Here is a 27,812-nt window from a genome sequence, read left to right on the forward strand (position 1 = left end):
CAAGAGGACCTAACAACACAGGGAGGGCCGTTAGATAGGTGGTGTTAGTCCAAGAGGACCAAGCAACGCAGGGAGGGCCGTTAGATAGGTGGTGTTAGTCCAAGAGGACCTAGCAACGCAGGGAGGGCCATTAGAGAGCAGGGAGAAAGAAAGGAAGGGTTAGCCATATCAGTACGTACTGTGTGTCCCAGGTTTGGTCCCAGTTTATTTGTTCATTCCATTTACAGTACATCTCTTGATCCACTTGTTCCTTTGTTTCCCTTCCCAGTCATACCACAGCACAGGAACAGGCTTGGTGATTGGGAGTGTCTTCTATGCATGCTCTCTCTCACACATTGTTTAGTTAATACAGTGTATATCGTGTTACCTGAACTAAAGTACGTTATTCTCTTATCACTGATCTTCACAAAATATTCCATAATGTCAGAGTGAAAAGAAAATTCTACAAATAACTACAAATGAAATAACTCAAATCCACTGAGTGGACAAAATATTAGGAACACCTTCCTAATATTGAGTTTCATTCTAAAAGGTGTTGAAAGCATTCCAAAGGGATGCTGGGCCATGTTGACTCCAATGCTTCCCACAGTTGTATCAAGTTGGCTGGATTTCCTTTGAGTGGTGGACCATTCTTGATACACACGGGAAACTGTTGAGCATGAAAAACTCAGCAGCATTGCAGTGCTTGACACAAACCAGTGCTCCTGGCACCTACTACCATACCCTGTTCAAAGGCACGTAAATATCTGACCTTGCCCATTCACTAATGAGCAAATATTGCACAATGCAGGTGTGCAAAACTCTTATGAGACTTACCCAATAAGACTCACAGCTGTAATCGCTGCCAAAGGAGTTTCTAACATGTTGTCACGACTTCTGCCGAAGTCGTTGCCTCTCCTTGTTTGGGCGGTGTTCGGCGGTCGACGTCACCGGTCTTCTAGCCATCATCGATCCATTTTTCATTTTCCATTGCTTTTGTCTTGTCTTCCCACACACCTGTTTTCAATCCCATCCATTACCTCTTGTGTATTTAACCCTCTGTTTCCCCTCATGTCTTTGTCAGAGATTGTTTTATGTCAACTGTTGTTTATTGGTGTATAGGTGCGCGACGGGTCCTTGTACCCATGTTTATTTTATTTATGTACATTTTCGTGTTTGGAGCATGTTAAGTGGACATTTATTAAAAGTCTCCATTTAAACTCCGTTTAACTCTCCTGCGCCTGACTTCCCTGCCACCTATACACACGACTGACACATGTATTGACTCAGGGGGGTGAATACTTATCTAATCAAGGTGTATTAGTGTTTATTTTTCAATAATCATAATTTTGGGGGGGCATTTTACTTCTACATAGTATTTTGTGTAGATTGTTGACAAACAATTACAATGAAATCAATTTTAATCCCACTTTGTAACACAATAAAATGTGGGGTGTGGACTTTTCTTTAGGCACTGTATACACACACACACACACACACACACACACACACACACACACACACACACACACACACACACACACACACACACACACACACACACACACACACACACACACACACACGAGTGCGCACACACAAACCTACATCCCCTTAAAAAAATATATATCCTGACAGCAGGCAAATGACCTCACATGTAGGCAGCAAATATGATAAACCACAGTGGCCATAAGAGTTACGTATAACAAACAAAATATCCTGTTTAGTCAAAGGCTGGTTTTGGGAAGCTTTGTTTGTGTCCCAAATTGCACCATATATATACTGTATGCGTATACTGTAATACTCACTGTCACACTGTCTAGTTCCCAGCAGGCAATCACTAAAATAGAAACGCTTCCTTTAAATCCATAGATACGCCTAGACTAGACACTACTACACCACTACTACTGTATAGAGTCCAGACACTGCTACTGTATAGAGACCAGACACTGCTACTGTATAGAGTCCAGACACTGCTACTGTGTAGAGGACATACACTACTACTGTATAGAGGACAGACACTGCTACTGTATAGAGACCAGACACTGCTCTGTATAGAGTCCAGACACTGCTCTGTATAGAGGCCAGACACTACTACTGTAGAGTCCAGACACTGCTACTGTATAGAGGCCAGACACTGCTACTGTAGAGTCCAGACACTGCTACTGTAGAGTCCAGACACTGCTACTGTATAGAGTCCAGACACTGCTACTGTATAGAGGCCAGACACTGCTACTGTAGAGTCCAGACACTGCTACTGTAGAGTCCAGACACTGCTACTGTATAGAGTCCAGACACTGCTACTGTATAGAGTCCAGACACTGCTACTGTATAGAGGCCAGACACTGCTACTGTATAGAGGCCAGACACTGCTACTGTATAGAGTCCAGACACTGCTACTGTATAGAGTCCAGACACTGCTACTGTATAGAGGCCACACACTGCCATAGAGGCCAGACACTGCTACAGTATAGATACCAGACACTGATATTGTATAGAGGCCAGACACTGCTACTGTATAGAGGCCAGACACTGCCATAGAGGCCAGACACTGCTACTGTATAGAGGCCCGACACTGCCATAGAAGACAGACACTGCCATAGAGGCATATGAAATATTCACAATGTGTCATGAATTAAGGAAAAGACTGAATGGAATGACATAGAACACACAAAAGTTTAATGATAAAACTTAGGGTGAAATGTTTGTTCAGCATTGTATTGCTATTATATAGCTTTAAATGTATTGGTTCCTGTGACAATCTTAGATAACCCATAGAGGGACCTATATATAGATATAAAGTGATTGTGTTTCAGCTGGAGAGAGTGTGTAACAACACTGTTTCATTATAATGGTGTGAACAACAGACATGCAGCACACAGCTGCCACACACTGTCCAGTTGAGAGTACTGCTAATTGGTGATGGGGAAAAAAAAGTTTCATGAAACCGTGTCAAGCACTGCAATGCTGCTGGGTTTTTCACGCTCAACAGTTTCCCGTGTGTATCAAGAATGGTCCACCACCCAAACGAAATCCAGCCAGCTTGACACAACTGTGGGGAGCATTGGAGTCAACATGGCCCAGAATCCCTTTGGAACGCTTTCAACACCTTGTAGAATGAAACTCAATATTAGGAAGGTGTTCCAAATGTTTTGTACACTCAGTGTATTTTAGTTATTTAATTTGTATTCATTTGTAGAATTTTTATTTTTTATTTTGTGAAGATCAGTAATAAGTGAATAATACACAGTCGTGGCCAAAAGTTTGGAGAATTACACAAATATTAATTTCCACAAAGTTTGCTGTTTCAGTGTCTTTAGATATTTTTGTCAGATGTTTCTATGGAATACTGAAGTATAATTACAAGCATTTCATAAGTGTCAAAGGCTTTTATTGACAATTACATGAAGTTGATGCAAAGAGTCAATATTTGCAGTGTTGACCATTCTTTTTCAAGATCTCTGCAATCCGCCCTGGCATGCTGTCAATTAACTTCTGGGCCACATCCTGACTGATGGCAGCCCATTCTTGCATAATCAATGCTTGGAGTTTGTCAGAATTTGTGGGTTTTTGTTTGTCCACCCACCTCTTGAGGATAGACCACAAGTTCTCAAAATATCGATGTTTTGTTACCCGAGCCACTTATCACTTTTGCCTTATGGCAAGGTGCTCCATCATGCTGGAAAAGGCATTGTTCGTCATCAAACTGTTCCTGGATGGTTGGGAGAAGTTGCTCTCGGAGGATGTGTTGGTACCATTCTTTATTCATGGCTGTGTTCTTAGGCAAAATTGTGAGTGAGCCCACTCCCTTGGCTGAGAAGCAACCCCACACATGAATGGTCTCAGGATGCTTTACCGTTGGCATGAACCAGGACTGATGGTAGCGCTCACCTTGTCTTCTCCGGACAAGCTTTTTTTTCGGATGCCCCAAACAATCGGAAAGGGGATTCGTCAGACTTTACCCCAGTCCTCAGCAGTCCAATCCCTGTACCTTTTGCAGAATATCAGTCTGTCCCTGATGTTTTTCCTGGAGAGAAGTGGCTTCTTTGCTGCCCTTCTTGACACCAGGCCATCCTCCAAAAGTCTTCGCCTCACTGTGCGTGCAGATGCACTCACACCTGCCTGCTGCCATTCCTGAGCAAGCTCTGTACTGGTCGTGCCCCGATCCCGCAGCTGAATCAACTTTAGTAGACGGTCCTGGTGCTTGCTGGAATTTATTGGGCGCCCTGAAGCCTTCTTCACAACATTTGAACCACTCTCCTTGAAGTTTTTGATGATCCGATAAATGGTTTATTTAGGTGCAATTGTACTGGCAGCAATATCCTTACCTGTAAATAACCTTTTTGTGCAAAGCAATGATGATGGCACGTGTTTCCTTGCAGGTAACCATGGTTGACAGAGGAAGAACAATGATTCCAAGCACCACCCTCTTCCCTGTTAAAATAAAGGTTAAATAAGAAATGATTGACGTCACGGCCTCTCCGTGCTCTTTCTATTGGGTTTTGCTGTGCTTACTTCCTGCAGGAGATTGGTGGGCGGAGTAGGAGAGGTGGGCGGAGATGGGAGGGTCATCAGTGCCTATGGGGCACACCTGTGAAAGCTCAGCTGTGGCATAAAGCCACTGTTTCCCCGTTCTGCAAGAGATTCCTCTCTCCATGCATACCTTTGGTTGTTTCTTTGTGGCCTTGGTTGTTGACACCTAATTTACTGACCTTTATGCCTCATCTGATTATTGTTGAGTGTTTACTTTATTTATGGAATAAATTAATGTTGTTATTCCTTTACTCAGTGTGTGGTTTCCCATTGTTAGTTAGAGGTTGTAACACTTGTTACATCCACTTCAATCAGTTTAGATGAAGGGGAGGAGACAGGTTAAAGCAGAATTGTTAAGCCTTGAGACATAGATTGTGTATGTGTTCCATTCAGAAGGTGAATGGGCAAGACAAAAATATTGAAGTGCCTTTTGAACAGGGTATTGTAGTAGGTGCCAGGCGCACCTGTTTGTGTTATGAACTGCAACACTGCAGTTTCCGTGTGTATCAAGAATGGTCCACCACTCAAAGGATATCCAGCCAACTTGACACAACTGTGGGAAGCATTGGAGTCAACATGTGCCAACATCCCTGTGGAACGCTTTCAACATCTCGTAGAGTGCAAGCCCCGATAAATTGAGGCTGTTCTGAGGGCAAAAGGACGGGGGGGGGCAACTCAATATTAGGAAGGTGTTGATAATGTTTGGTATACTCAGTGTATTTGACAAGAGAGAGATTGGAGCAGCCACTTAAAAACAGGCTTCTTCCTCCTGTCTTGAAATCTAGAGCATGCTCTCTCCTCTCCATCAAGGCATACCATGGTGTGACCATTATCCCTACCCCCCTGAGCCTTCCTCCATAAGATGAACATAACCACTGGTTCCATTAAGAGGTTGGTGCTCTACATGGCACCCTATTCCCTACATAGTGCACTACTTCTGACCAGGACTGGTCAAAAGTAGTTCACTATATAGAGCATATGTCCACTTGGGAGACAATCAGGGTTTCGATAGAGGCCTCAACCTCTTTAAAGTCATGCATGTGACACTGTTTACAGCAGTAGGCGTCATGTGATGCAGGGATTTACAGATATGTTTACCACATAAAAAAATGTGAAAGGAGAGAGAAGAGAAAATAGTTAATACAGTTGCTAATAAAGATTTCTATGTTAGGGAAACACTGGTTTTAAGCTGGTGTTTATTTCAGAATTTATCTCCGCAGTTCAAATAGAAAGGATGTTGTGAGTACATTGGAAAGATAGTGGTGAGTCAAGAGCAGGCAGATATTTATTGGGATGAATCTTGTCCTGTAGTCAGAGCTGAGCGGATTCCGCTAGACAATTGTGAAGTCAAAATTGTCTAACAGCTTACTACACAACATACACTTAGTATTACTTTCTTAGCTAAAGTATACATATCTCCCTTGCATATTACATCATTTATGCAGCAGCATAGAAGGGCTTGGACTCACCTTGGCTTGTGATGTGCTCACTTAAACATGAAGGTGGCGTGGCAGTTTTATCATCAAAGTCTGGCTTTCTCTGAATTTATGGTGGGAACTCAGGGGGAAAAAACACAGCCACTCCATTGAATGGCAGGCTACTTTGCAATGCTTGCAGTTAGCCACTGATTCTTTCCAAACGACTCATTGTTGAATTTGCGATTTCCAACTTGTGTAATCCTTATGTCCAATGGCCGATGAGCACCGATACGTTGTATCTATAATATCTCTTCATATGACAAGGATTAAAAAGGATTTGCCAGTAGATTGTCGACTTGATTCATGATGACTGCTATCTATGACTTTGAAAGTAAGATGTTGACATGATCAGTACAATCAAAGCTATAACGTGATTTGATGTCATTTTATCTGTGGCCAATGACCTTGAGCCTTATTGGAAGGGCACTTGTAATATAACTCTATGGCAGGACCCAAAGGGCTGACATTTTGGACGTCTACCCTTAAGGACACAAACTTGGCAATGACGTATTGTCCCTATGAGTGACAGAACACTGAGCCAATCACAGCGCAATGCTGTTATTTTTTGCCGACTCGCCCCACCACCACAGAAAGCACTGAGCTAGGCTAAAAGACCTGCATGTTGGAGCTGCCCTACTCCAGAAAACAAAAAAGACCATGTTTGTACACGGCTTTATTAACTCAATGATAATAAAAAATAACTTATTTTTTTACATTGTTTGCAAACTGACATGTGACACATTAATACCAAAAAAACAGGCAAGCCCCTAAATATTTGGTTGCTAAAAATGTGGGGCTCAAAACAGGTGGCTCAGCCCCACCTGCCCTAAATGACAGGTCTCAACTGAAAACCTATACAGTATAACAGGCATCCAATTTCACAAATCCCCCCCCCTACCCCTTGACTGTAAGACAGACAATGTTGGCATTTTGAAGCTCACTACCTACAATTTGACATATTTTGTAATGCCTCATTCCAAGTGACAAACATTCCAGCAAAATTAGAGGGGGGGGGGGGCATCCTGCAATCCCAGTCTGTCATCCAGCCATGGTATTGAATATATGAAGCAGCAGATGTCACATCACAGACTGTAGCATGATGTACTGCAATACCCATAATGCAAGACAGTATTGCATTATGGGTGCTGTAGAACATGCCTCACACACACACTGGGAGAAAGACACACTAGGATAAAAATCGAACCATTTATTAATTAATTTGACCACCGAGCAACAAATAAATCACCAACCCTGAAATATTTGGCCTCAGCCAACCAGTGTAACAGTTACATTTAGATCAGTCAGCCACTACAAAGTTCACAGGGGCTTTAGAGTCTTGCACACCAGAGTTGGTATTCACAAAGTGTCTCAGCATATAATTGCTGATCTGGGATCAGTTTTGCCTTTCAGATCATAATAAGACCGAGGGGACCTAATGCTAGATCAGCACTTCGACTCAGACCTTTGTACGTACAGAACCAGTTATTTCAGAGTGTTTAGTATCAGTACAGATATCACACAATGCATAAGTCCTTTACAAGAAAGACCATGAACTGATGAACAGATATTCTTGTCTTTCAGTGGTTAAGTCCACAGGTAGATAAGCATGAGGCTGTGGAAGGAAGTCAGCATTGGTCTATAGAAACAGTCCTTTCACTTTCAAAACTTGAGTTTGCTTTTGAACAAAAATTACTGCACTCAGTGGGGTACATTGGATTCGATTGAGGTCTACATTATTTATTTTTGGTTGACAAAACAATGGCTTCTTCTAGGAATTGATCGCAAATAATCAGCCTGCGTTGAAAATGAAAAGGAATTACAAAAAAAATTGTTCTAGTTCCGTATCTCAAAATGGATGGTGGTATATTGTTGTTCTGCCAAAGGAATGCTCAGGTTGGATTGTTAGAAAAGCCACCAGCATTCAACCATCTTTCAGAGAGACAGTTGTAGAGAATCTTGGGATGTGTAGTCCTTTATGCCTGGATGGTGCTCTTAGCGCTAAAGGCCAGGTAATACACCAGGATGCCGATGAGAGCAGCCATAACCTCAGTAGGCACCCACGGGCCGTTCCACGCTCCCTAGAATAGACAAGACAAAGCCGCAGTTAGAAAGGAATCTCAGATGAGAATGAGATACACTAGGAGTTTCCAATTTTCAAATTGTATTGTGCGTAAAAGACACATCCATAAGTGGTGATCGGTATTCATTGGTTAGGCTCTTCAGAGACTCACCCTGTGATCTACATTGACAGAGAAAAGGGGCTGGATGGATTCTACATCCTCGTTGTTCCTCTGGGCCTGGATTAAACAAATATTAATATAAAAACAGACATACATTTGCATATGGCTAAAAGCTACAGTATTTTTTAAATCAAATGACAGGGGCAAAAACAGACAACCATGAATGCACCAGTGTTCCCGTTAGGCTGAAAGCCGTCATTTACAGGCTATTAAAAAATATATGAAAAAAGTCGATAAGTGTTGCCGGGCCAAATCGTTCACGCGAGAAAAAAGAAATCCATTGTGAAATGCTTGATATTAATTAATGTAAAACACCAGTGGATATGCTCCAACTTCCAAGGCAAATATAATTCATAGGCTAATAAATCTTCAAGCTGCTTGGAAATTAGTATTGGGTATGTTTCTATTTTTACATACACAAAAGACGTGAGATCCTAATAAAGGGACTGGGCAAAATTGTCGAAGAATGTGTTGATTATCCCCGTTTGCCATGTGCACGCCGACAGGGTATTATTTCTCTAAAACATTTAAGACGGCCTCGCACCATCTTGAGGTCAAAGTAACAAGGCTGATGTGCATCAAGCTGCTCCAAAGAGTTGGACAGTTTTGACTTTTCAACAGCAGCGGCTCACTTTGAGCAGGCCAAGGTCCACCACAAAAGCAAGTCAATTAGAGGTAAATGACTGTGTTGGTCAGGCCCAGTCCTAGCAGTTCTGGTAAAATCAACATATGCCCCCCCCTTAGGTAAAATCAACATATGCCCCCCCCCCCTTAGGTAAAATCAACATATGCCCCCCCCTCCCCCCTTAGGTAAGATCAACATATACCTGCCCCCCCCCCCTCTTTAGGTAAGATCAACATATGCCCCCCCTAGGTAAGATCAACATACGCCGCCCCTGTTATGTATAGTATAAAGAATGTGTTGATAGAGTAGAGCAATGTGTATCATGCAGAATTGGTGCATTTCAGTTTAGCTTATTCAGTAGTACTTTGAACCAAAACATTTCCAACTATGCCCATCAGAGTTACAATGTTACAATCACTAGGCAGCCAACTGCCTATAGTAGAAAACTGAGTTACTATCAATAAACCGTGTATATCACACAAGTCACGACCCCACGATAGTTTAAACTACAATAAACATAACATTAATTAACATCATCCAGTAGAACTGTAAAAATTGCTTTGGAAATAAGTGCTTTCATTAAATGCATGGCGCATGCCTTGATTCACAGGAGCATTGTAAAATAAGCTCGCTCTAAATGAACCTGCCTTAACGAATATTGTTTACAGTGCCTTTGGAAAGTATTCAGACCCCTTGACTTTTCCCACATTGTTACGTTACAGCCTTATTCTAAAATACATTAAATATTCTCAGCAATCTACACACAACACCCCATAATGACAAAGCGAAAACAGGTATAGAAGTTTCCAAATATATTAATATTATAAAATAGAAAAACCTTGTGTACATAAGTATTCAGACCCTTAACTTGGAGACTCGAAATTGAGCTCAGGTGCATCCTGTTTCCATTGATCATCCTTGATGTTTCTACTCCTTGATTGGAATCCACCTGTGGTAAATTCAATTGATTGGACATGATTTGGAAGGGCACACACCTGTCTAAGGTCCCACAGTTGACAATGCATGTCAGAGCAAAAACCAAGCCGTGAGGACGAAGGAATTGTCAGTTGAGCTCCGATACAGGATTTTGTCGAGGCACAGATCTACGGAAGGGTACACAAATTGTCTGCAGCATTTAAGGTTCCCAAGAACACAGTGGCCTCCATCATTCTTAAATGGTATTAGTTTGGAACTACCAAGTCTCTTCCTAGAGCTGTCCGTCCTTCTAAACTGAGCAAGCAGGGGACAAGGGCATTTGTCAGGGAGGTAACCAAGAACCCGATGGTCACTGACAGAGTTCCTCTGTGGAGATGGGAAGGAGAACCATCTCTGCAGCACTCAACCAATCAGGCCTTTATGTTTGAGTGGCCAGAAGGAAGCCACTCCATAGTAAAAGGCACGACAGCCCCCTCTCAGAAAAAGATTCTCTGGTCTGATGAAACCAAGATTGAAGTCTTTGGCCTGAATACCAAGCGTCACGTCTGGAGGAAACCTGGTACCATCCATATGGTGAGGTATGGTGGTGGCAGCATCATGCTGTGGGGATGTTTTTCAGCAGCTGGGAATGGGAGACTAGTCAGGACCGAGGGAAAGATGAACGGAGTAAAGTACAGAGAGATGTGTGATGAAAACCTGTTCCAGAGCGCTCAGGACCTCAGACTGAGGCGACTGTTCATCTTCCAACAGGACAACGACCCTAAGCACACAGCCAAGACTACGCAGGAGTGGCTTCGGGACAAGTCTCTGAATGTCCTTGAGTGGCCCAGCCAGAGCCCGGACTTGAACCCGCGCTAACATCTCAGGAGAGACATGAAAATAGCTGTGCAGCAACGCTTCCCTTCCAACCTGACAGAGCTTGAGAGGATCTGCAGAAAAGAATAGCAGAAACTCCCCAAATACAGATGTGCCAAGATTGTAGCGTCATACCCAAGAAGACTGGAGGATGTAATCGCTGCCAAAAGTGCTTCTACAAAGTAATGCGTAAATGGTCTGAATACATACATAAATGTGATAGTTTTTTAAAATTTGTGTAAATTAGAGAATTTCTAAACCTGTTTTTTCTTTGTCATTATGGGGTAATATGTGCAGATTGAGAAAAAAAAAAACAAATGAATCAATTTTATAATAAGGCTGTAATGTAACAAAACGTGGAAAAAGGGGTCTGAATACACTATTTCCATAACGAATTTGATATGCCAACATCAGTTTTATATTTTCTTAGTTTTGTGTCCGCCTCGAGTGTTTCCACAGCTGTGGTGCTGAATCGCAGCAGGAATGGGCAGTGTGGCGGGCCAGCTTGACAGCTTTTGTCAAATTAAGATTAAGTCGATTATTATTTTAGTTAACCCTAACCCTTTCCCTAATTCTCCTAACATGCCTCGTTAATTCTCATACTACGCTGCATAAGTTCTCCTAACCTGCTACGAAGTCAAATCGGACGTTAATATGACAGAAGCTGGATCCCTTCTAGTCATGACCCCCCCCCCCCCCGGCCCTGGTGTTCGTAGACAGACCCGTTTTGTTATTTATTAGGCCTAATTAAAATGATCATGCCGAGGCTAAAATAAATAGGCCTAGATTGTATTTTTTTTGTACTGGCCCCCCGTGGGAATCGAACCCACAACCCTGGCGTTGCAAGCGCCATGCTCTACCAACTGAGCCACACCCCGTCTGCTAAATGACTTAAATGTAAATGTATTTGAAAACGGCTTTGTTATTATACAAATAGCCTATAGGACAGGTTGTTATATTATACAAATATATTTTGAAGTTGTGTTTTATTACTGTGTAGGTGAAGTGTTCTTCTAGGCTAAATGTTTAAAAAAATATATTCATTTATAATTTATAGCAGGGATGAAGACAAAGGGTAATTTTTTGCTTTTCAATAAAACCTGTCATGTTGGTATAAGAACATCATTCTACATTATTTTAACTTTACAGGCTATTTACAGGCTAATTTCTATTCTGTTCAGATGTATTACAATAATCTAAATGTGATTTTAAACACTGTAGGTGGACACCCTAATGCTTAAGCACCCAATGTATATGGAAATTTCTCAAACATCCGGTAAATTAAAATCTTTCCTGTCACATTGTCCGGCGCCAAAGTTACCCAACAGAATCCCTGGAATGCACCTACCTTATGCAGACAGCACGTGTGTGTGTGTGAGATAGAGAGACACTATAGGGCCTACCTTGCGTAGAGAGCTGTAGGACTCCTCATCAAAGAACTTGACCTGGTATGTACCAGAGCTGGCCTGTTTGTGGGGCATGCTCCAGGACACCTGAGAAACAGAGAACATATGTCATATAGCTAAACACACAAGATACTCTTCATAAGTGCGTATTGGACATATAGGGGTGGTTTCCTGGACACTGATTCAGCCTAGTCCTGGCCTATAAAGCATTTTCAACTGAGATTCTCCAATGAGCATATTTGTTTTAGTCAGGGAAACAGCAGTGTGTGTATGACCAGAGCAATGTATTACCTGGTACTTGCCAACATCCTGGCCTCTAGTCACAGGGAACTGTCTTCCATTGACATCCGCATACAGAGCCACACTCTGTTGAAGGAAGACAAACATTTGATATATATATATATATATATAAAAATAAGAGACTTGAGTTTGATATCTACAGTACCTGGGCTCCATTGGCACAGGCCAGGCTGAGCTCCACGATGAATACGGACTCAGAAGAGATGACGGCATCAGAAGTGGTGTAGGCAGAGGGTGTAATCACAGGGTCTGAACAGCTCTCACCTAAACAACAGACAGCAAACACGTCTTTATTATAGATTTATGGTATCAAACATTGCAAAACATGCACACATTACTTGTAAAGATATAGTTAACTCGCTAGCAAATTCTCATCAGTCAGCTACTGATGCTAAATAGCTAGCTAATAGCTACATTTCCTTGACGTTAAGTATTTCTCTGAAATGACTTACCCGTGCACAGGCATACAAGAGCAAGAAACGCTGCTATTCTGATCATCATGTTTGATTTATCAAAATTTGTTAACACGACTAAGAACTGTAGAACTAGTTATTACGAGATTTCACCAATTATTACAGCCACGTCTTCCTTCAAAAACACTTTCAGACCGGTGCGCTGTAATGACGTGTCCTGCATCCGCGGGATGCATTATGGGAACGTGACTCTGTTGACACGTCACCTCTCACTGATAATATATGAAATGTCTTTATTATAGGCCATTAGAATAATCTCCTAAAACACAACCATACTGCATGATGGTACATTTATATTTAATCCAAAATAACCATTTAAAAATAGATGTACCAATCCCAGATCGGCTCTTTAAATAGGCATTTGAAGGTTATCCCATTCCAGGTAACAGATACTCTGTGTTTCTGAGAGGGTACTATAGAAGGAATAGGGTGCCATTTGTGTTGCATCCCTTGAATTTGCCTGCTCTGTTGTCAAGATTGTTCCTTTGTTACAACTTGTATTGGACTGAAATTGATTTCTTACAACTACTGCGCAATGTTTTGGTTCCTGACTTTCCATTGAAAACAAAGTAACACAAGTAGGCTTAGATATACATTTTTATTTGATCAATAACAATGCTAATTTCATGAATCCAGCCACAGCTATAGTATATGAAACCAAAACAAATCCCATTTAATTTAGCAGGTTAATGTACTGTTAACTCTAAATTTCAACCACTAAGTTTAGAGACAGTAAATACCCAGAGTGTACAAAACATTAAGAACACCAGCTCCTTCCATGACACAGACTGATCAAGTGAAAGTTATGATCCCTTACTGATGTCACCTGTTAAATCCACTTCAATCGTTGTAGATTAAGGGGACAAGACAGGTTAAAGAAGGATTTGTAAACCTTGAGACAAAGATTGTATATGTGGGCCATTGAGGGTGAATGGGGAAGACAAAAAATTGAACACTGTATGGTAGTAGGTGCCAGGCCCACTGGTTGAGTGTGTCAAGAACTGTAACGCTGCTGGGGTTTTCATGCTCAACAGTATCCTGTGTGTATCAAGAGTGGTCCACTACTCAAAGGATATCCAGCCAACTTGAAATAAATGTGGGAAGTATTGGAATCAACATGGGCCAGCAGACCTGTGGAACACTTGAAAACTTGTAGAGTCCATGCCCTGACAAATGTAAGACATTCTGAGGGTAAAAGGGGGTTCAACTCAATATTAGGAAGGTGTTCTTAATGGTTTGTACACTCAATGTAGGTATTAGTGGCACAACACAATGGTTGTTTTTTAAAACAATACAGAGATATATGCATATATATATATATACTCTGATACTCTGATATATATATATCAGAGTATATATATATATATATATATATATATATATATATATCAGAGTATAGCAACAACATATATTTCAGGGTAGAGTTCTGAGATGTTCATATAAAGACAGTCTGTAACAGACAAAGATGAGAAGTTATAGACCAGTATAACAAAAACCTTACAGATGCACTCCATTTCCTGGTTGCTAAAATTCTAATAGTTCACCTAATTAGTATAGTGTAGAGAATCATTGTACCATCTAAACCGCGGTGATATATATTTTCCATAAACAAAAATATTGTATTTTCAGCTGGTGTACAAAACCGAAAGTAAAAGACGCAAAAACAAAACTTAAGAACTGGAAGCATATAAAAAGAACAGATCTACCACTTTTAGACTTGCTTTCAACGATAATTAGATTTATAACATTTCTACGTGAATTTGGTCAGGTCGCCCAAAAAGTTACATATTGCAGTTTTAAGGCAATTTAAAGCGTACTTAAATTGATTTCAAAACCACAGAAAGGACATTGGTAAATCATAAGACTTTGGTATCTGTGGGAAAGATACATCTGATAGTCACAGATAAAGTGTCCCCCCCAACCCCTCTTTTTACGCGGCTGCTACTGTTTTATCATTTATGCATAGTCACTTTAACTATACATTCATGTACATACTACCTCAATTGGGCCTACCAACCAGTGCTCCCGCACATTGGCTAATCGGGCCACCCGCCAACCCCTATTTTAACAGAACTCTGTTCACCATATCTACATGTCCATACTAACTCAATCAGCCTGACTAAGCGGTGTCTGTATGTAGCCTCGCTACTGTATATAGCCTGTCTTTTTACTGTTGGTTTATTTCTTTACTTACCTATTGTTCACCTAACACCTTTTTTGCACTATTGGTTAGAGCCTGTAAGTAAGCATTTCACTGTAAGGTCTACTACACCTGTTGTATTCGGCGCACGTCACAAATAAACTGATTTGAGACAGAGAAAGGGTGGGATACCCTGTCAGTTGTGCAACTGAAATCATTCAACTGAAAATGTAACCCCACCCCTCTGAATCAGCGCCTCTACCCGCCAGGCTACCTGTAGACGTAAAGCTAAGCGCTGGACTGCGAGAAGAACATAAAACCGTATAAAATCTTTCAGCAACATTGCAGTACCGTAAGAAACATAACAGTTTACACACTTTATTTTCTACTGTACGATATATCGCAATTAGGAAAATAGGTCGACAGTATAACCGTTTCAAGTCTCAAAAGTCTGCAGTGAACCGATATACCTAAGAAACAGTCGCTCAAATATAAATCACACAAACACATTATCTGCATACGATACGTTTAAGTGGAGCTGTTGCTGTCTAGGCCATCATGTGCTGGGATGTAGGATGAACCTAGCAGAGAGTTGCTATAAAGTGCTGCAGTTAAACCCAAGAGACAGATCCTAGCTGTTACTACTTCACTACAGCATGCTATTACAGATGCAGCTTGAGCCTCCTACTTCCTTTGTTTACGCTCAAATGTTAAATGTGCTTGAAACAGCCAGGGAATGGTTATGGAAAGACAGAATGGTGTTAAATTGAAATAACACTGAAAGACATGAATGAATGAAAGGCATGCAGAGGATTAGATAACATGGTCCAGTGTGGCTCAGCTGGTGGAGCATAACACTTGCAACACCAGGGTTTTGGGTTCGAGTCCCACAGGGGACTAGTACGAAAATGTATGCACTCACTACTATAAGTTGATCTGGATAACAGTGTCTGCTAAATGACTAAACTGTACAAATGTAAAGTGATGAATTCGTCTGAAAGGGGTGTGTGTGTGTGTTTTTACAGGCAAGACGGAGGAGCATTACTATGGAAATAAACATGCACAAGCACACCCCCACTCTCTCATACGGCACACAGTTGTTCAAATATACGAGACACACCAAGGATTTGTATGTTATCCAGCAGCATTGACTTGATGTGTGTGGTCGAAGTACGTGTTCAGAGCTCGCTGGTGAGAGGCCCCTTGCTCTGGATGTTTCTCATGATCGCCTGAACCACCTCAGAGGTGGTGCCCTGCCCCCCGATGTCAGCTGTGTGCAACTGCAAGAGAATAATAAATACTGTAATACCAATCACATTGTCTGCTTTGGTCAACATTCAGAGGTGAAATATTTCACAATGTTGACAACAGAAATAACACAATTGTTGTTCTACACATTTCTTTCAGAATATTCTGCAACATCACTCTCCCCTGTGCAGGCCTCATAATTACTATCCATCACACCTAACTAGAGGATGCTGGTGGGAGGAGCTATAGGGCTCATTAAAATGGCCATCCTCCTGTAGCTCCTCTCTGCAGACAACTCAGAGGCATTCTACACGGGTAATACATCAGTAGGTACATAACATTTTGAACACTAGAAGAGACTCTATAGAGAAGCATACATTTGATTACATACATTTGATTACAGAAAAGTGTGACTAGAGAGTGTCAAAGATGAATTTGAGAAATGCCAAGCTATATTAACAGAATTAAAAAAAAAACATGTGAGTAGCTCTTTATTGGCCTGTGCTCTGTTGATAACTGGCCAGACCTGTCTCTCAGGAGGTGAGCAGGCAGTCAGGTGTTACGTCAGGTGAGAGTACTGAGCAGGTCAGGTGAGCGTACTGGGCAGGTCAGGTGAGCGTACTGGGCAGGTCAGGTGAGAGTACTGGGCAGGTCAGGTGAGAGTACTGAGCAGGTCAGGTGAGAGTACTGGGCAGGTCAGGTGAGCGTACTGGGCAGGTCAGGTGAGCGTACTGAGCAGGTCAGGTGAGCGTACTGGGCAGGTCAGGTGAGCGTACTGGGCAGGTCAGGTGAGCGTACTGGGCAGGTCAGTGTATTGCGCATAGTGACAAGTGTGCAGTGAGGTGGCAGGGTAGCCTAGTGGTTAGAGCGTTGGACTAGTAACCGAAAGGTTGCAAGTTCAAATCTCCGAGCTGACAAGGTACAAATCTGTCGTTCTGCCCCTGAACAGGCAGTTAACCCACTGTTCCTAGGCCGTAATTGAAAATAAGAATTTGTTCTTAACTGACTTGCCTAGTTAAATAAAGGTATAAAAAAAAAAAAAAAAAAAAAAAGGTGCGAGGACTTGACTTACCCGAGTCTCGTTCATGGTCGTAAGGACTGCATTCCTGATCATAGTGGCATAATCGTGGAGCCTGAGACACACAAAAGGACAATGACTTTCATACCCTCTGTTCTGCCCAACAAGTCGACCGCAATTCAGATTATACTGTACATCCACATCGTCATGGTTTAGAAACATCACCTTCATTAGACTACGCAAGGTGAACTCACTTGAGGTGATCTAGCATCATGCAGCTGGCCAGTAGCATTGCAGTGGGGTTAGCAATGTTCCTGTCAGCAATACTCTTCCCTGTGTTCCTGGTGGCCTGAGAGACATATAGAGAAAGAGCATATTGCGAGATCAATGATATACAGTGCAATCGGAAAGTATTCAGACCACTTTACTTTTTCCACATTCTGTGGAAAAAGTAAAGTTACAGCCTTATTTTAAAATTGATTAAACATTTTTTTTTTTAATCCCCCTCATCAATCTACACAAAATACCCCATATTAACAAAATAAAATCAGGTTTTTATACATTTTTGCTATTTTATAAATAAAAAATTTAATATTACATTTACATAAGTATTCATTGAACCCAATGGGATCGAAACATTGTCTGTTTTTGGGGCATCTCAATAAACCACTGTGTAAGCATAATATTATATTATCAGAGTTGTGGGCACTACAGGTGCCCACTGGACTGACCGTTTCGAAGACAGCATAGTCACGGCCATAGTTGGCCCCTGGCACCAGCCCTGGTCCCCCCACCAGGCCAGCACACACATTGCTAACCACATTACCATACAGGTTGGGCATCACCATAACGTCAAACTGCTGGGGCTTAGACACCAGCTAGGAAATGAGAGAGGGATAGGTTAAGACAAAACAGACTTAAAAAATATTTAAAAGCAGGGATATGAACCTTCTTTGCCTGGTCCCAGATCTGTTTCTGCCGTCTCGCCAAGTGCCAACTCATGGCAATATCAAAGACCGCAAGAGTTGGCGAGTCAGCGCAAACAGATATGTGACCAGGCTAAAACTTACTGATGTGCCTCTGTCATAAAGAGAGCATTGATTTTCATACCTGCATGGTGGTGTTGTCGACTATCATGGCGTCGAAGGCAATGTCAGGGTACCCAGCAGCCACCTCTCGACAGCACTGCAGGAACAGACCATCTCCCAGCTTCCTGTGAAGGTGAGAAAACAGGATGTTCAACACCTTGGTTGTAATATATGTCATGTATACCGGATAGGTCTGAGTACTATCTATCCAAATGTAATGTATATGAAAAAACTATATCTTGCTATGTAACTACTGTGTAAAAAAAAGTACCATGTAAAAGTACCAAAAAAATAAATAACTTGTCCTCCGAAGAAGTGTATGGGCCAATAAAAATATATACAGTACCAGTCAAAAGTTGACACACCAACTAATTCAAGGGTTTTTCTTTATTTTCACTACTATTATGGCAAGAACAGCTCAAATAAGCAAAGCGAAACGACAGTCCTTCATTACTTTAAACATGAAGGTCAGTCAATCCGGAAATGTCAAGAACTTTGAAAGTTTCTTCAAGTGCAGTCACAAAAACCAACAAGCGCTATGATGAAACTGGCTCTCATGAGGACCTCAGATTGCAGCCCAAATAAATGGTTCACAGAGTTCAAGTAACAGACACGTCAGCATCAACTGTTCAGAGGAGACTGTGTGAATCAGGCCTTCATGGCTGAATTGCTGCAAAGAAACCACCACTAAAGGACGCCAATAATAAGAAGAGACTTGCTTGGGCCAAGTAACACGAGTAATGGACATTAGACCAGAGGACATCTGTCCTTTGGTCTGATGAATCCAAATTTGAGCTTTTTGGTTCCAACCTCTGTGGTTTTGTAAGACGCAGAGGTGAACGGATGATCTCCGCATGTGTGGTTCCCACCGTGAAGCATGGAGGAGGAGATGTGATGGTGTGGGGGTGCTTTGCTGGTGACACTGTCAGTGATTTATTTAGAATTCAAGGCACACTTAACCAGCATGGCTACCACAGCATTCTGTAGCGATACGCCATCCCGTCTGGTTTGCGCTTAGTGGGACTATCATTAGTTTTTGACAATGACCCAACAACTCCAGGCTGTGTAAGGGCTATTTGACCAAGAAGGAGAGGGATGGAGTGCTGCATCAGATGACCTGACCTCCACAATCACCCGACCTCAACCCAATTGAGATGGTTTAGGATGAGTTGGAACGCAGACTGAAGGAAAAGTGCTCAGCATATGTTGGAACTCCTTCAAGACTGGTGGAAAAGCATTCCTCATGAAGCTGGATGAGAGAATTCCAAGAGTGTGCAAAGCTTTCATCAATGCAAAGGATGGTTATTTGAAATATATTTTGATTTATTTAACAATTTTTTGGTTACTACATGATTCCATATGTGTTATTTCATAGTTGAGGTCTTCACTGTTATTCTACAATGAAGAAAATAGTAAAAATAAAGAAAAAGCCTTGAATGAGTAGGTGTGTCCAAACTTTTGACTGGTACTGCACATTGGTTGCATTCTGACTGTACCCTTCTTCCGGAAGTGTGGACTTAACTTGTTCACTCCACCTTTTCAAAGCATTGGAATAGCGTACGCATGGGCTAGGGGGCGGGGTCAGTTTCCACTATATTTGTTACACAAATGTTTCCTTTAAAAATCTATGAGGCGAAGTGAACGAGTGCACACTTTGGGGCAAAGGGTAGAGAATTGGACCGTAGCCCCAAAGCACTCAAAAGTGTGAGTCATTATAACACACATGTAGTAGAATACATACAGACGCCTCATTGACTGACTGACCTGACCTCACTGACTAAATGACCTGCCGTACCTGACTCAATGACCTGACCTCGCTGACTAAATGACCTGACCTCACTGACTAAATGACCTGACCTCACTGACTAAATGACCTGACCTCACTGACTAAATGACCTGACCTCACTGACAATTTTTTTTTTTTTTTACCTTTATTTAACTAGGCAAGTCAGTTAAGAACAAATTCTTATTTTCAATGACGGCCTAGGAACAGTGGGTTAACTGCCTGTTCAGGGGCAGAACGACAGATTTGTACCTTGTCAGCTCGGGGATTTGAACTTGCAACCTTCCGGTTACTAGTCCAACGCTCTAACCACTAGGCTACGCTGCCGCCCCAAATGACCAGCCCTCACTGACTAAATGACCTGCCGTCACTGACTAAATGACCTGCCGTCACTGACTAAATGACCTGCCGTCGCTGACTAAATTATCTACCCTCGCTGACTAAATGACCTGCCCTCGCTGACTAAATGACCTGCCCTCGCTGACTAAATGACCTGCCCTCGCTGACTAAATGACCTGACCTCGCTGACTAAATGACCTGCCGTCGCTGACTAAATGACCTGCCGTCACTGACTAAATGACCTGCCGTCACTGACTAAATGACCTGCCGTCACTGACTAAATGACCTGCCGTCACTGACTAAATGACCTGCCGTCACTGACTAAATGACCTGCCGTCACTGACTAAATGACCTGCCGTCACTGACTAAATGACCTGCCGTCACTGACTAAATGACCTGCCGTCACTGACTAAATGACCTGCCGTCACTGACTAAATGACCTGCCGTCACTGACTAAATGACCTGCCGTCCCTGACTGACTGACTTACATGATGTTGGCCTTGTGAACTGCAGTGACCCTCTTGCGACCTTTCTCCCGGGCCAATTTAAAGGCATACTCAGCGATTCTCAGGGAATTAGTCCGGGTGATGATCTTGAGACACTCCACCACCCCTGATACACTCTACAGGATGAAGGGAAGGAGAGAGGGATGCTAACGCAGGTTATTTACAGCAAAGAGTGGAAATGGAAAAACACAAAGGGATGAGTTGAGGGAGTAAAAGTGTGTGTGTGTGTGCCTGTGTGCGTCTAACCTCATGCTCCAGACTGCTGTACTCTCCCTCAGTGTTCTCCCTGATGATCATGATGTCAATGTTGTTGTGGCGAGTCTGAACTCCAGGGAGGGATTTACAGTGCATCACGTTGGCATACAGGTCCAGACTGGTGCTGTGGGACAGAGAGACAGAGACGGGGGAGAGACTGTGAGCTGTTGGCATACGGAGAGAGAATGAGAGGGACTGACAGTGCCTGGACAGAGAGACAGAGACGGGGGAGAGACTGTGAGCTGTTGGCATACAGAGAGCGAGGGAGAGGGACTGACAGTGCATGACGTTGGCATACAGGTCCAGACTGGTGCTGTGGGACAGAGAGACAGAGACGGGGAGACAGTGTAAGCTGACAGGGCTGGACAGAGAGATGGAGGATACAGTGTAAGCTGACAGGGCTGGACAGACAGATGGAGGAGACAGTGTAAGCTGACAGGGCTGGACAGAGAGATGGAGGAGACAGTGTAAGCTGACAGGGGTGGCAAGACAGATGGAGGAGACAGTGTAAGCTGACAGGGCTGGACAGAGAGATGGAGGACACAGTGTAAGCTGACAGGGCTGGACAGACAGATGGAGGAGACAGTGTAAGCTGACAGGACAGAGAGATGGGGGAGACAGTGTAAGCTGACAGGGCTGGACAGAGAGATGGAGGAGACAGTGTAAATTGACAGGACAGACAGATGGAGGAGACAGTGTAAGCTGACAGGACAGAGAGATGGAGGAGACAGTGTAAGCTGACAGGGCTGGACAGAGAGATGGGTGGACACAGTGTAAGCTGACAGGACAGAGAGATGGGGGAGACAGTGTAAGCTGACAGGGGTGGCAAGACAGATGGAGGAGACAGTGTAAGTTGACAGGGCTGGACAGAGAGATGGAGGAGACAGTGTAAGTTGACAGGACAGAGAGATGGGGGAGACAGTGTAAGTTGACAGGGCTGGACAGAGAGATGGAGGAGACAGTGTAAGTTGACAGGACAGAGAGATGGGGAAGACAGTGTAAGTTGACAGGGCTGGACAGAGAGATGGAGGAGACAGTGTAAGCTGACAGGACAGAGAGATGGGGGAGACAGTGTAAGCTGACAGGACAGAGAGATGGGGGAGACAGTGTAAGCTGACAGGGCTGGACAGAGAGATGGAGGAGACAGTGTAAATTGACAGGACAGACAGATGGAGGAGACAGTGTAAGCTGACAGGACAGAGAGATGGAGGAGACAGTGTAAGCTGACAGGACAGAGAGATGGGGGAGACAGTGTAAGTTGACAGGGCTGGACAGAGAGATGGAGGAGACAGTGTAAGCTGACAGGACAGAGAGATGGGGGAGACAGTGTAAGCTGACAGGACAGAGAGATGGAGGAGACAGTGTAAGCTGACAGGGCTGGACAGAGAGATGGGTGGACACAGTGCAAGCTGACAGGGCTGGACAGAGAGATGGAGGAGACAGTGTAAGCTGACAGGGATGGACAGAGAAAGCCAGAGAAGACCATTTGGGATAGAGATAGGTGCCCTGTTAGAAGCAACTCAAGGAAGAGGTCCTCTGTCTTTTTGAAATCAACGATTGGATAGAAACCTTCACTTACCGGAGGAGGTTGTTTCTGGACTTGTGGGAAGCAGGCAGGGTATGGAGGGTCTCAATGTTACCTACAAACACACAAACAAAAACACAAGCATGTTGACTGTTTTATAGGCATTCTATAGAACAGTGTTTCCCAAACTCAGTCCTGGGCCCCCCTTGGGTGCACATTTTGGTTTTTGCCCTAGCACTACACAGCTGATTCAAATGACCAACTCGTCAAGCTTAGCTTATTTGAAATCCCCAGTGTAGTGCTAGGGCAAAAACCTAAATGTGCACCCAGGCAGGACCGAGTGTGGGAAACCATGCTATAGAATACAGACACACAACTTATCATATGACACAGTGACTGACACAGCTGCAGTTAATGGACAACGGGATTAAATAACAAATAACTGGAAGCTGCCTACAATTTGAGTACAAAATTACTTCAGTATTTCTCCCATAGAAAGTGCTTCCCCATTCAAGTTAATGATTGCATAATGGGTGGACTGGCAACCATTGCAAATGTACCCATGAGTTCACCAGTCAGATTGCCAGGGTTAGAGCTTCCAAGGCCTTTCCATGGATTCTACAGTTTCTCCTACCTTTGAGGGCCACTCCGTTACGGCGGATGGCTGTGATGGCGTTGTTGATGTCATCCTCGGTAGCTGAGCTGACGTTCACAACCTCAAAGTCCACAGGTACACAGCTGAACCTATAGAGCACATTAACACAATATGGGAAGGACAACCCAACGACTCAGCCATTATACCTCAACTCATTGGTTGTACTGTATAACTATGGGCATGAGACATATTGATGTCTATGTGTTCATAAGCTGTGAATATCCTCTTATGAACTTGGAACACAGTAGCCACTCACTACCATTCCAACGCATTTAAAGGGATACTTCAGGATTTGGGCAATGAAGCCCTTTATCTACACTGAACAAAAATATAAATGCACCATGTAAAGTGTTGGTCAGATGTTTCATGAGCTGAAATAAAAGATCCCAGATGTTTTCCATATGCACAACAAGATTATTTCTCTCAAATGTTGTTTACATCCCTGTTAGTGAGCATTTCTCATTTGCTAAGAAACTCCATCCAATTTACAGGTCTGGCATATCAAGAAACGGATTAAACAGCATGATTATGACACAGGTGCACCTTGTGCTGGGGACAATAAAAGGCCACTAAAATGTGCAGTTTTGTCACACAACACAATGTCACAGATGTGTCAAGTTGAGGGAGCGTGCTATTGTCATGCTGACTGCAGGAATGTCCACCAGAACTGTTGCCAGAGAATTGAATGTTCATTTCTCTACCATAAGCCATCAACGTTGTTTTAGAGAATTTGGCAGTACATCCAACCAGCCTCACAACCGCAGAGCACGTGTAACCACTGCAGCCCAGTACCTCCATATCCGGCTTCTTCACCTGCGGGATCGTCTGAGACCAGCCACCTGGACAGCTGATGAAACTGTGGGATTGCACAACCAAATTTCTGCACAAACTGTCAGAAACCGTCTCAGGGAAGCTCATCTGTGTGCTCGTCTTCCTCACCAGGGTTTTGACCTGACTGTAGTTCTGTGTCGTAGCCGACTTCAGTGGGAAAATGCTCACCTTCGATGGCCACTGGCATGCTGGATAAGTGTGCTCTTCACAGCTGAACCCCTGTGTTCAGCTGTGTAATTGCGGTTTGCTGATGTAAATGTTGTGAACCCCCCCATGGTGGAGTTGGGGTTATGGTATGGGCAGGCATAAGCTACAGACAACAAACACAATTGCATTTTATCGAGGCCAATTGTCGTGCCATTCATCCGCCGTTATCATGTCATGTTTCAGCATGATAATGCACAGCCCCATGACACAAGGATCTGTACACAATTCCCAGTTCTTCCATGGCCTGCATACTCACCAGACTTGTCACCCACTGAGCATGTTTGGGATGCTCTGGATCGACATATACGACAACGTGTTTCAGTTCCCGCCAATATCATGCAACTTCGCACCAGATACTGAATGGTTTTGTGATCCATGCCCTTACATTTTTTTTTTTTTTTTTAAAAGGTATCTGTGACTAACAGATACATATCAGTATTCCCAGTCATGTGAAATCCATAGATTAGGGTCTAATGAATTTATTTACATTTACTGATTTCTTTAGATAAACTATAACTCAGTAAAATCTTTGAAATTGTTGCATGTTGCGTTTATAGTTTTGTTCGCCAGAGTCTGATGAACTCATGGATAAAACATTTTTTGATCTGCGTGCAGTTTGAAGGAAGTTGCTAGTAGATACCACAGACTTCAAGTCATTGCGCTAAAGCCAGGTAGCATTGTCAAGCGAAACGACCTCTAACTTCCTTCATACTGGATGCAGGGACAAAAAAAAAATGTATCCATGAGTTCATCTGACTCTGGGCAAGTAGATAAAATCCTGAAGTATCCGTTAAATATAACAGTTCATTAATTTAACAGTTTAAGTGTTTATCAGCCATGAATGCTATGACCAGTTATAATACAATTAGCAGCTCTTAAGAGCTCCCAGGGATATATTAGTGGCTATGTGTTTATAAGATGTTGATGAGGTGCGAATAACAGCTTATAAACACGTTATAGACTGTTATAAAGCATATTTGACTGACCTGAAGAGCTCCTTTACGTGATTGAGCAATTCTGGTCCAATACCATCTCCAGGTATCAGAGTTACAGTGTGTCTGCCACCATACTTCGCAGGAGGGGGCTGAAATGCATAATTTTTTTTGTTATCCTTGCACACTTTTCTGTCAGAGTTACCAGGCTGCACCGAAAGCAAATCAAACTATGGTTGTCTGCCAATGGTGTGAATAAGGCGTGTTGTGTGTGATGTGTAACGTGGGAATGTGATTAACGGTGAAGCAATGCAATGCGGTACTTACAATGATTTGTCCCTATTAGTTGTAGAAACGGCCGGAAAAGCAGAACAATACAGTGAGAGATTAGCAAAGCACCAGAAAACAAACAGTTGTCCTACACCTCAGATTGCTAGCTCATTAATGATCCCGTCTCCCTAGAGGGGAGTCTTGGATCAGGTTACAAATGCTCAGCCTAAAGGTGACAACGGAGTTAGTTAGCTAGCCAATTTTGTCACACCAAATCAACCAAACAATAATCAATACCAAGCAGAAGTGTCTAGAGCTCCATCTGAAATGTTTAAATCTGACAGAGTGGCAGTGTGAATCTTGTGCTGCTCATAGTAAGATACCTGGGTAGGCTAGCTACATCACCAGTACCATGCCTCAAATAGACATACTTGACAGCAAGCAAGCCTTGTGATTTCTGACAGTCAAGTATACTAGGCAACTCATCATGTGCCTAAAATGCACATTATAAACTGGTTGGTTCGAGCCCTGAATGCTGATTGGCTGACAGTCGTGGTATACCACGGGTATGACAAAATATTTATTTTTACTGCCATAATTACATTGCCAACCAGATTATATTAGCATTAAGGCACCTTGGGGGTTTGTGGTATATGGTCAATATACCACGGCTAAGGGCTGTGTCCAGGCACTCCGTGTTGCGAATAACTGCCTTATTGCTTAATTAAGAGGCCTAGCTACTGTGATCTCTGCACACTCTGCCAGACTGCTAGCTACTGTGACCTTTGCCTGACAATCAGACTGTGATAGGTCTGGTTCATAGTTAGATTAATGCCATACATTGGCTTGGAAAATTTCCTCACACAAGCTCTACGAGCCAGAATATTGAATACAATTATATTTTAACGGTTGTCTGTGTAGTTGGTCGTTTTGGCGGTAGGAATGTGAGACAATATATCCACAGGATAGTATAATTAAATCACCTTATCATAGTGCTGGTAGTTCATTCACATTTCTATCACCTGAAGCATGTGCAGAACCATGTAAACACTTACAGGAGCTCAACAAGTATGCATGAGTGGTGTGCATGTATTTTCATATTGTGCACATGCATGAGGTGATAGAAATCTGAACACACTACCAGCGCTTTGAAACGTTGATTTAATTATACTTTCCCGTGACTATATTGTCTCACATTCCTAACAGCAAAAGGACCACCCTAAAGTGAGCTAACATTTGATTGTATTTAACATTCTGGGTTTTATTTAACGCTCATTTCTGCCTGAAGTAGAATTCAACGCTATTCCACATCGGGTTAGTTTCCATGTAACGTTAACTGTAATCTCTGCACATTCACGAGATCTAGCTACAGTAGGCCTACTCAAACCACCACAGATAGCCTATCTGATGCAGTTTCCAAGATGGGTACTCACTACTGTTGACTTCTCTCTGCGACTGCTCACTGTGGCTCCAAACACCTCAGGAAACAGAAGAACAGGATAGGGCGTTAGATAACTCAACTTGTGGTTCATGTGGTCGTTAAGACCCAAAGGGACTCTCTAGAGATAAGCAACAATACAGTATACCGTATGAATGTCAAATGAGAAAGTAGCAAAGGGAGGGATATTGGTTATCACTGACAGTGACATGCGCTTCTTGCTAATGCTAACCAGAAATGACCTTGTATTCTAGTCCAGAAACATAATTTATCTCAATCATGTTGTATGTAGTTTATTTACCATCATAACTGTGAATCATAAACGTTGTCTTACTTTTGCTGTCGTTGCCAACCGTCCACCCCAAATGGGTTTAATGATTTTTGACATAGATATCACTGCACTGGAGGCGGCCATCTTAACGGAATCCGACTAATGCCGTTTACGCGCATCTGCTCGTGCCCATACAAAACAGAGGGAAGAATCGATAGAGATCCTATTATAACATTATTCAGTGTTATATTATTAAATTACTAAAAATTATTAGTATTATAATTCCCAATTCTATTTCAATAATATTGCCACATTAGAGCTCGAGCTGTTCATAAATCAGTTTACCATATCATTTTGTAATCCATTCTGCCTCCGTAATATAGTTTATGTAATTAATTGGGCGGTGATATCTCCCCATCATAACATGAACAAAATGTAGGACGCGTGGAGGCACCATAATGAGCAACCAATGATTTACAGT

At 42.7% G+C, this 27,812-nt stretch overlaps 2 protein-coding genes across 3 annotated transcripts; both read right to left on the minus strand.

Moving 5' to 3' along the window:
* Positions 1-7,182: 7,182 nt before the first annotated feature.
* On the minus strand, positions 7,183-12,994 carry LOC129829644 (translocon-associated protein subunit delta-like). Its single transcript, XM_055891458.1, has 6 exons — positions 12,805-12,994; positions 12,498-12,616; positions 12,344-12,418; positions 12,050-12,139; positions 8,222-8,287; positions 7,183-8,068 (listed from the first exon to the last, which is right to left on the minus strand). The coding sequence occupies exons 1-6, from the start codon at positions 12,851-12,853 to the stop codon at positions 7,964-7,966; spliced, it is 504 nt and encodes a 167-aa protein (XP_055747433.1). The 5' UTR covers positions 12,854-12,994; the 3' UTR covers positions 7,183-7,963.
* A 415-nt stretch (positions 12,995-13,409) lies between these two features.
* On the minus strand, positions 13,410-27,777 carry LOC129829642 (isocitrate dehydrogenase [NAD] subunit gamma, mitochondrial-like). 2 transcript variants are annotated; one of them, XM_055891454.1, is made up of 14 exons: positions 27,677-27,777; positions 27,395-27,510; positions 27,056-27,100; positions 25,680-25,691; positions 25,407-25,504; positions 23,362-23,471; positions 22,782-22,842; positions 21,194-21,326; positions 20,930-21,063; positions 18,342-18,444; positions 17,963-18,109; positions 17,486-17,580; positions 17,286-17,346; positions 13,410-16,245 (listed from the first exon to the last, which is right to left on the minus strand). In XM_055891454.1, exons 2-14 carry the CDS (start codon positions 27,473-27,475, stop codon positions 16,144-16,146), a joined length of 1,182 nt encoding a protein of 393 aa, XP_055747429.1. In that variant the 5' UTR covers positions 27,476-27,510; positions 27,677-27,777; the 3' UTR covers positions 13,410-16,143. The 2 variants fall into 2 exon arrangements, with proteins under 2 accessions (XP_055747429.1, XP_055747430.1); XM_055891455.1 differs by lacking the exon at positions 25,680-25,691.
* Between the last annotated feature and the right edge of the window lie 35 nt (positions 27,778-27,812).

Source organism: Salvelinus fontinalis, chromosome 31 (assembly GCF_029448725.1).
Source record: "Salvelinus fontinalis isolate EN_2023a chromosome 31, ASM2944872v1, whole genome shotgun sequence".
NCBI lineage: Eukaryota > Metazoa > Chordata > Actinopteri > Salmoniformes > Salmonidae > Salvelinus > Salvelinus fontinalis.